At 40.9% G+C, this 9772-nt stretch overlaps 2 protein-coding genes across 2 annotated transcripts; both read right to left on the bottom strand.

Moving 5' to 3' along the window:
• Positions 1 to 5134: 5134 nt before the first annotated feature.
• On the bottom strand, positions 5135 to 5563 carry LOC113877047 (keratin, high-sulfur matrix protein, B2C). The gene has a single exon (XM_027516762.1). The coding sequence runs from the start codon at positions 5561 to 5563 to the stop codon at positions 5135 to 5137; it is 429 nt and encodes a 142-aa protein (XP_027372563.1).
• A 3144-nt stretch (positions 5564 to 8707) lies between these two features.
• On the bottom strand, positions 8708 to 9383 carry LOC113878497 (keratin, high-sulfur matrix protein, IIIA3-like). Its single transcript, XM_027519640.1, has one exon. It carries the CDS (start codon positions 9340 to 9342, stop codon positions 8962 to 8964), a length of 381 nt encoding a protein of 126 aa, XP_027375441.1. The 5' UTR covers positions 9343 to 9383; the 3' UTR covers positions 8708 to 8961.
• Positions 9384 to 9772: the final 389 nt, after the last annotated feature.

Below are 9772 nucleotides of genomic sequence, written 5' to 3' on the forward strand. Positions count from 1 at the left end.
AACTCGAACCCAAAACAATAAAGTAAATGGCAATGGGATCATACTTATCAGTAATTACCTTAAACGTAAATGGGTTGAATGCCCCAACCAAAAGACAAAGACTAGCTGAATGGATACAAAAACAAGACCCCTACATATGTTGTCTACAAGAGACCCACCTCAAAACAGGGGACACATACAGACTGAAAGTGAAGGGCTGGAAAAAGATTTTCCATGCAAATAGGGACCAAAAGAAAGCAGGAGTCACAATACTTGTATCAGATAAATTAGACTTTAAAACAAAGGCTGTGAAAAGAGACAAAGAAGGTCACTACATAATGATCAAAGGATCAATCCAAGAAGAAGATATAACAATTATAAATATATATGCACCCAACATGGGAGCACCGCAGTATGTAAGACAAATGCTAACAAGTATGAAAGGAGAAATTAACAATAACACAATAATAGTGGGAGACTTTAATACCCCACTCACACCTATGGATAGATCAACTAAACAGAAAATTAACAAGGAAACACAAACTTTAAACGATACAATAGACCAGTTAGACCTAATTGATAGCTATACGACATTTCATCCCAAAACAATGAATTTCACCTTTTTCTCAAGCGCACATGGAACCTTCTCCAGGATAGATCACATCCTGGGCCATAAAGCTAGCCTTGGTAAATTCAAAAAAATAGAAATCATTCCAAGCATCTTTTCTGACCACAATGCAGTAAGATTAGATCTCAATTACAGGAGAAAAACTATTAAAAATTCCAACATATGGAGGCTGAATAACACGCTGCTGAATAACCAACAAATCACAGAAGAAATCAAAAAAGAAATCAAAATTTGCATTAAAAAAAATGTTAGTAGGCCTTCTGGCCAGAAGATGATGTAAATCACCTAAACCATTTGTATACGATAAATTTGCAGGAAAGAAACCTTGGTTTTTGATAAGAATCAAAGACTGCTGACTTTGCATCCCCTATTATCCTCTATGTGTAACTTAGGGTATAAAAGCCCCTGTTAAAAATAAAGCTACGGGCCTTGTTCACCAAAAAAAAAAAAAAAAAAAAAGAAAATGTATCCTATACAGCCTCATAAATGCATGTAAACTTATACCAATCAGGATTTTTCCAGTGGGATACTCTGAACCTAATGAAAGAATGAAGTAGATCTGTACATTTTAAAATCAAAATCCATTGTAAAATAAAAAACAAGTCACAGTAAAAAAAAAAAAGAAGAAGAAAAGAAAGTTTAATCAGAATCTTTCTTCCTACCACTTAAACCCATTTCTTCCTGATTAGTTTTCATAGAAATAGACTAAGAAGTTGTAATCATTTGTGATGCTTCCCTATGTAAATTTTCTATCCTGGGTACCCCTATCTGTAGTCTTCTTTGGGAAAAAAAATCCCAGGTCCTTTATCATTAACACTTTTTTATTGCTGTGCTTATTCTCTTTGGTTCTGATTACTTCACTGAAGCTATGGGGCCCAGACAATACCAGAATCATAAATGTGTGATCATTACGCATAAAATGTGTTTGTCTGTTATGCTTCAATGTTGGCCTTTGTTCACAGATATTAAAGTTTTGAGTTGTTATTCTTTAAGATGTTAGGGTTCCAGTTTTCTAGTTAAAGTTTAAGGGGTTCTTTCCAATTTCTTAAACTCAGTTTTTAAATTCAGTTGCATCTACCTTTCTTAGACTCCTCAGACATAAGACATGGTTGAAGTACCAGCCAAATGAACAGTCAGTCCTGCCTGGGATTCTGGGTTTCTAGCCTCCCATTCCAGTGACCAAGACTAGATAACACATAAACTTTAAGGACCTTGTCTCATCCCCAACTTGTGGCTCAGCCAGTAAAGAATCTGCTTGCAGTGTGGTAGACCTGGGTTTGACCCCTGTGTTAAGAAAATCCCCTGGAGAACAGAATGGCTACCCAAGCCAGTATTCTTCCCTGGAGAATTCCATGGACAGAGGAGCATGATGGACTATAGTCCATGATGTCACAAAGAGTAGGACAAGACCAAGTGACTAACACACACAAACAAGACCCTTCTCTTCTCTCCTCAGTGCCAACGAGCTCTTTTTTGTGCTTTGAAGCTGAAAGTGAAAGTGAAGTCGCTCAGTCGTATCCAACTCTTTGCGATCCCATGGATTGTAGCCTATCATGCTCCTCCGTCCATGGGATTTTCCAGGCAAGAGTGCTGGAATGGATTGCCATTTCCTTCTCCAGGGGATCTTCCCGACCCAGAAATCTAGCCTGGGTCTCCTGCATCACAGGCAGACGCTTTACCATCTGAGCCACCAGGGAAGCTGAGGTCCTTCTAAATGAAAGGTGAATCCAACCTAAATCTTACCAACCTGATGGGAGACAAGAGAGTGGTATTTGAGTGGGTAGAGTGATGACCACATTTTGAAGCCACTGTGTCTGAGTGTGTAGGTTGTGTCCAGATGAAGGACTTTGCCTACTCAGAGGAAGTAGATACTTTACACAGAACTGTGTCTCAACAACATGTGTATTCCTCATTGTGTCTACCTCAAGGTGGTGCCTTTTTCTAATTCTTGAAATATGCACTAATGGAGACCCCATCTCTTTGATTAATTGAGGTGAAATTCACATAATATACAATGAAGTGTTTTAAAGTGTACAAATGAGTGGTATTTAGTGCATTCATAATGTTGTGTAACCACCACATCTCTCTCCAGTTTCAAAACTTCTTCATCCCCCAGAAGAACATCTAATAACCCTTAGGTAAACATTCCTAAAGTTTGGTGCTGGGGAAGACTCTTGAGAGTTCCATGGACTACAAGGATATCAAACCAGTCAATCCTAAAGGAAATCAACCCTGAATATTCATTGGAAGGACAGATGCTGAAGCTGAAGCCCCAATACTTTGGCCACCTGATGCAAAGAACTGACTCATTAGAAAAGACCCTGATGCTGGGAAAGATTGAGGGCAAGAGGAGAAGGGGGCAACAGAGGATGAAATGTTGGATGGCATCACTGACTCAATGGACGTGAATTTGAACAAACTCAGGAAGATAGTGAAGGACAGAGAAGCCTGGCCTGCTTCAGTTTATGGGTCACAAAGAGTCAGACACGACTTAGTGACTGAACAACAACAGCAACAAATCATTCCCATTCTCCTCTGCCTCCAGCTATTGACTCACCACTTTGATTTTATGACCAAAGATTTCATCCTTTAGCACAGAAGTTCCATTAAGTGTCTTTTATTTCATCTTTGCTTCATTCTGGAACGCTCCTTGGAGGTTAGCATGAGGATGGTGGATACCAACTTCGTGTTCATATAAACCCAGCCCTGCAATGGACATTTATTTTCTGCTTCACAATACAGGAGGGAATTGAGTAGGTATTATAAAACACATCAGTTGTAATTCCCTTTCCTCACTTTCCAAAGAATATTTTGAGGAGTACTAGAATTAACTGATAACAGGATGTTCAGAGTCAGTCAGTTCAGTCGCCCAGTTGTGTCCAACTCTTTTCGACCCCATGGATGGCAGCACACCAGGCTTTCCTGTCCATAATCAACTCCTGGAGCTTGCCTAAACTCATGTCTATCAAGTCGGTGATTCCATCCAACCATCTCATCCTCTGTTATCCCCTTCTTCTCCTGCCTTCAATCTTTCCCTGCATCAGGGTCTTTTCCAGTGAGTCAGTTCTTCGCATCAGGTGGCCAAAGTATTGGAACTTCAGCTTCAACAGTTGGTAATAAATGACTCAAGGATTCTCCGGGAACCACAGAGTGATGGTTATAGAGATTCCTTTATTATAGGACATCTCAGTCTTTTTAATTTTCTAAGGTGCTGTATATACCTTCCATATGTTGATAACACATGCAACACTATTTGACCATTGAATATTTTTTCCCCTTTGGGCATCTGAAGGGACTAATTATCAACGTGTCACTTATTTAGGAAATGATCTAATATCCTATGCCAGTAAGGGACATTGCAAGAAATAAAATTCAATTATATCATTCTCCAGGTTAGAAACAGGGCCTTGGACTTGTTCAAGAGCTCATGGATTGTGGGTTACAAAGTGGGGACTGGAGTTCAGGATGCCTTACACCTTATGATGTGCTGTGCTGTGCTGTGCTTAGTTGCTCTGTCATGTCCAACTCTTTGCAACCCCGTGGACTCTAGCCCACCAGGCTCCTGTGTCCATGGGGATTCTCCAGGCAAGAATACTGGAGTGGTTGCCATGCCCTCCTCCAGGGGATCTTCCCAACCCAGGGATCAAACCCAGGTCTTTCACAATGCAGGCAGATTTTTTATTGTCAGAGCCACCACAAAAGCTTAATAATACTGGAGAGGATAACCTGTCCCTTCTCCAGGGGATCCTCCTGACCCAGGAATCAGACCCAGGGGTCTTCTGCATTGCAAGCAGATTCTATACCAGCTGAGCTACCAGGGAAGCCCACACCTTATGCTAATAACTGTCTTTCCAATTATGTATTGCTTTTATATCCTTGATGATTTAAAGAATTGTCCACAGAATCATATACGAATGAACTGAATATTTTTGGTGACACCTCAAGAAGCCAAATGACATAAAATTGGTATTCTGGGATACCTAACCCATTAATTGGCATACTTGAGGACTTAAGGGAATAGTGTCTAAATACTGATGTATTCTTTTAATCATATATTTTGACTGTAGATAGACAAGGAAAACCACCTTTTAAAGGCCACTGCTAAAAGCACAATAATAAAGAAAAACCACAGCGCTACACTACATTTATTGACATTTTGAGAAATCCCAGTACCCCAATATCAATAACAGATACCAAAGAAAAGAAAGCTGCAACAATGACTTCATCACTGAAGAATGAAAAATTTTATTAAATCCAAAGGCCGATGAGTTGTTGAAACATTTCAGAAGATATTTATAGTAAAGTATTACACATTTCTTTTCACACTGTAGGACTTCTGTTCATATCCAGATCTATGAAATATTTTTGTTTTTTTATTATAAATCAATTTCCATGTTAGGAAAATTATGTAGCTTTTGACATGAGGTGGTAGACTGGGTTATGGGTGCTAGTGGTTAGAAGTTTGTTGGGACTCTACACTGGCTAACTTTGAAGTGCCATTGTCTTAGGATTTCCATCAGAAGATTTTTAACAGGTGGGTTGGCAGCAGGTGGGCTCACAGATGGGCTCAATGCAGGTGGGCTGGCAGCAGCAGGCTGGGCGGCAGCAGGACTGTCCACAGTAGGATGGGCGGCAGCAGGAGGCCTGGGCATAGTACAGCTGGCAGCAGGAGGGGGTTGTGCAGCTCACCACACAGCAGGGAGGCAGGCTGGTGCCCTCCACACGGCAGTCAGGGCGGCACCACCTGGTGCGGCTGCTCACAGCTCCGCTGCTACCCACCTGGCCGTAGCCAATGCTGCCACCAATGCCACAGCCAGTCTCACAGCCACTGGTCTGGAGGCAGGTTGGCTGGCAGCAGCTGGTCTGACTGCAGGTTGATCGGCAGCAGCTGGAGCCACAGGTCCCAGCAGTGGAACAGATGGGAAAGCCACAGAAGCTAGTAGAACAGCAGGCCATGGTGTCAGGGGTTAGGCTGAGAGCTGGGATGCTTGGAGAAGTTTCTGAGTTTGGTCTGCTTGTTCCACTCAGGCCTTTTATAGAGTTTTGCCACTTCCTGTTTTTGTGATGGACAGCATTTTTATCTTATTACTCTTTCAAACAATCTTTTCCAGGGCCCTCTGATTGTGGAAATAATGAGTTATTTTAAATATATCTCCAAAATGGATTTTCCTTATTGCTCAGCTAATACTCACCAAACGTGTTTGTCTTTGGTAAAAATACTGATGTTTTGTTTTCAAATAATGCTGTAATTTCTCTTCAAGTCTCAGCCTTTGTTTTATGCTTATGATTACATCACTGTCACTCATAAGACAATGTGACTATGGGATCATATTTTCCAAACCTTCAGTCTCCAGAATAAAATTATTAACCATTGATTGTCCTGTGTCTAAGCCTTCCTACTTCTTTTAGGTAATTGAAATTATAGTTTCTACAAGCAGTCAGATAGAAACTGATAAACTCCACATTCATAGGAATTCATAGATCTTTCCAGAAACTGGATCTCTCCAATTTCTATGATCTCTCTTGAACTTCACACATTCAGACTTGATGAAGCACTTATCACTGAGGAGAGTATGAAATCTCCATCCCAATTTACTGTATTTTGTTGTTAATATTAATAACACAAATTTAAAAGAAGGACTAAAATTCATACCCACTAATTAGGAAAAAAAGTCACAAAAATTTTATGTGTAACTGACATTTCTCTCTGAAGGATAAGAATCACTTCTTTATGGGTTATCTGAGCAGTATTTATTTCTCAAAAGTGGGATTCATTTTCAATTTATGTCATTTTTTATGTAACTACAACTTGTTTCCTATGAAAGGATGATATTAGACCAAAGAGCATGAGGATTGAATTTAGGAAAGAGAACCAATAAAATAAGAAACAGAAGCTAGGGAACACTTTTTTTGGATCACAGTCTTATAAGGCAGATTAGAGTTGGACACTACTTAATGACTGAACAACTGCAACAAAGGGAATGGATGATCAAGTGTCATTCAGTAGATACAAGTGCAAAGAGATCAAGATAAATTTCAGCAAAACAAAGGTCAAAACAATTCTTGGTGGTTTCCAAAAGTATGCGATTTTCCATTAGAATTTTGGAGTTATACAGGAGAAAATGAAAAAAGTGGTGGTCAAAAGCATATGTTATTGCTACTTGTGGTAGGTTTGTTCTTGCCTTCCAACCCTGAGTAGAAGCACATAGTTAGCTTTTATGAGGTGGAGGTTTGGTTTGTACAGCGATAGAATTACAGTAAAGAGTGATTCATGGCAGCATCAATAAAGATGTCCTCATCATGGTAACCATGACTGCAGGTGTGATGTTAAAGGATGGTTAGGGGAATCACTGAATGCTAGAGATCAAAAACTTAATATATCATTTTGTCCAACCATTTAATTTTATAGGTTTGGAAACTGACATCATTCTTTTTATAAATAGCACATGTTTATTGAATACTATTATGCCTGGGGCACTGAAGGATTATGTAGAAGGGAAGACCCAATCTGCTGCCTCATATCTTATTCTAGTGCACAAATTGGCATAGTACCAATAAGCCAGAGTTGAACATAGGAACAGGATGTTCCTATGGAGATGCAGACCAGAGAACAGACTTGTGGACCCAGTGGGCAAAGGAGAGGTTTGGACAAATAGAGAGAGTAGCATTGAAACATATATATTACCATATGTAAAACAGATAGCCAGTGGGAATATGCTGTATGTCACAGGGAGCTCAAACTGGGTGCTCTGGGACTGTCTAGAGAGGAGGGATGGGGTGGGAAGTGAGAAGGAGGTTAAAGAGGGAGAGGACATACATGGGCCTATGGCTGATTCATGTTGATGTATGGCAGAAACCAACACAATATTGCAAAGAAATTATCCTCCAATTAAAAATAAATAAATCTGAAAAAAGATTGATGTTGTGAAACAGAAAAAAAGAAGGAAACATTCAGCCTCAAGGTTCTAAATTGAAATATTAATGTTGTGGTGTGAACTATTTCTAATTTCCTCTCAGCATCAGTTGATATCAGAATGCTATGGAGTTTAGGATTGACTGCACTTTGGAGAGGCTGAGAGCTTGCTCCATTCACACAGCCAGTACACAGCCAGAAGAGATGGGTATAAAACTTCTATTCCTCATTCCTAGATCAGTTCATTTTATTTTAAACTGTGTTGCTTTCCAGGATCAATTAAAGTTAGTAAAACTCACTTGAGTTTTTCTAACTTTTCTCTGTTTTCTTCTAACATTTCTGTGTGATTTTAAACACACAGCAAGTAAGTACAAATATTTAAAAATTGTTTTAAGCATCTTCTGACCAGAAGAGTTTCCCATAGATCTGCAATTTCTAAGTATTTTATTCCTAGTTGTTTCTTGTTTCCTAAATTCAGATTGGTTCATTCTCCACCTGGGTTTCTATGTCTGCCATATTCTTTGTGTCTTTTTTATTCCATGGTAATATCTCAGTTAACTCTTACTGTGTATCACTTAGACCATGGCAGTGGTCTCTTGATTGCTTCTGTATAGTCATTATTATGTCTAGCCTTTGGCCCTTTGTTTTTATAAACATCTACCACAGAAATCATCCTTATGCCCAACTCCTGCCATGCCATTCCCCTGCCCTAAGGCTTTCAACAGTTCTTTGTGTTTGTTGAATAAATGGCATATTCCTTTGGCTAGTTCTAAAAGCACACCAACTTTCTAAAATGAGTTTCCATTATTACTTTACCTATATCCCACTCTAATCATCTCTGAACAACTTCTCTATACCTTTGTCAATACTGTTTGCATTATTGAAAATGCCATCTTCCCTGAGATCTGGACACCTAAATCTTAACTCATATGAAATGTTAGCTTCTTTTTCAATCTTTCTTGTTCTCCCCAATCGATAGCAACTTCTCTGTTGACAGTGTGTTGTACATTTTCATATTCTAATCATTGGTTAATTACTGTGAGTTTGTTTCATCTCCTGGAAATTCCTTGAATAGGGTGACATTAACCCAACTTTAATACAGTCTATGGTTTGCAGACAGTAGGCAATCAGTCTATTTTTGTTATGCTTACATTTAATGCAAAAAATAGAATAAGTAAAACCAAAGTTGAGTTTGCTGGGCCAAAAAAGAGAAGTTTATTAGAAAACAAACATGCTGCAAGACTTAAGATCTAAGAAGGGGAGAAGGAAGTTGTTACTATTACTTGAGAACAGCCCAAGCCTTAATAGATGAACCTGCATCTCCAGTTCCTAGTTGATGTGAGGTCTTAAGGGCTCAGGGCAAGAGGTTTGTCAGGTAGAGAAATGGGGGCAGAACTTTTTCAGACGGCTGGTTGCTTGCTCTGCGCAGGCAGTGCACTGCTCAGCAGGTGCGGCAGGTGGTGCGGCAGGGGGCGGGCCGGCAGCAGGTGGGCCGGCAGCACGGGGACTGCACAGAGATGGGCTGGCAGCACGTGGTGGCCCAGCAGCAGGGGCGGCAGACCACGGCCTGGCAGGACGTGGGGCAGCAGGTGATGGGGCGGCAGCAGCCCTCCTGCAGGCTGCAGGGGTCACAGCAGACCGGGCGGCGGCAGGGCTCGCAGATGGGGCGCGTGCAGCGGGGCACGCAGGTCACGGGGCGGCTCACAGTGGTCTGGCAGGACACTGGGCGGCAGCAGCAGGGGTCGCGGTAGCAGCAGGGCTGGAGGCAGCCTCTGCCACAGCTGAAGGAGGAGAAGGTGGGGCCGCAGCAGGAGACGGTCATGGTGGTGTGTGGGGCCGAGTGGGGTTGAGGTGGTGAGAGGAGTTGAGTGTTCTCAGGTGTGAGTGTCTTCCTCCTGCTCTGGGCCCTTTATATACCCTGGCCAGGAGATGATGATGCCTCTTGTTTATTGTTTGCTCAATTAAATAGAAATTTGTTTTGACTAATGGTTGCATTGTTGGTGACATACTCATAATCTCATTAAAGAACATCTGTTGCGTCCCTAAATATGGATGTATTCATGCTGTTCATCATCAAAATCTAAATACTCTGAAACATTGGAGGTGAAGCAGCTCTTGATGCTTATTTTGAGTAGATGGCATCTGACAAAACCTGGGCAAAATGGTGCTGAAGGGGCTACAATTTTTAAAGACATTAAAGGCATAAGAGTTTCTAGACCACTGACTAGATCCTACCCTTGACCCCCAAGAGA

The sequence above is a fragment of the Bos indicus x Bos taurus genome, chromosome 19 (genome assembly GCF_003369695.1).
Source record: "Bos indicus x Bos taurus breed Angus x Brahman F1 hybrid chromosome 19, Bos_hybrid_MaternalHap_v2.0, whole genome shotgun sequence".
In the NCBI taxonomy this organism is placed as follows: domain Eukaryota; kingdom Metazoa; phylum Chordata; class Mammalia; order Artiodactyla; family Bovidae; genus Bos; species Bos indicus x Bos taurus.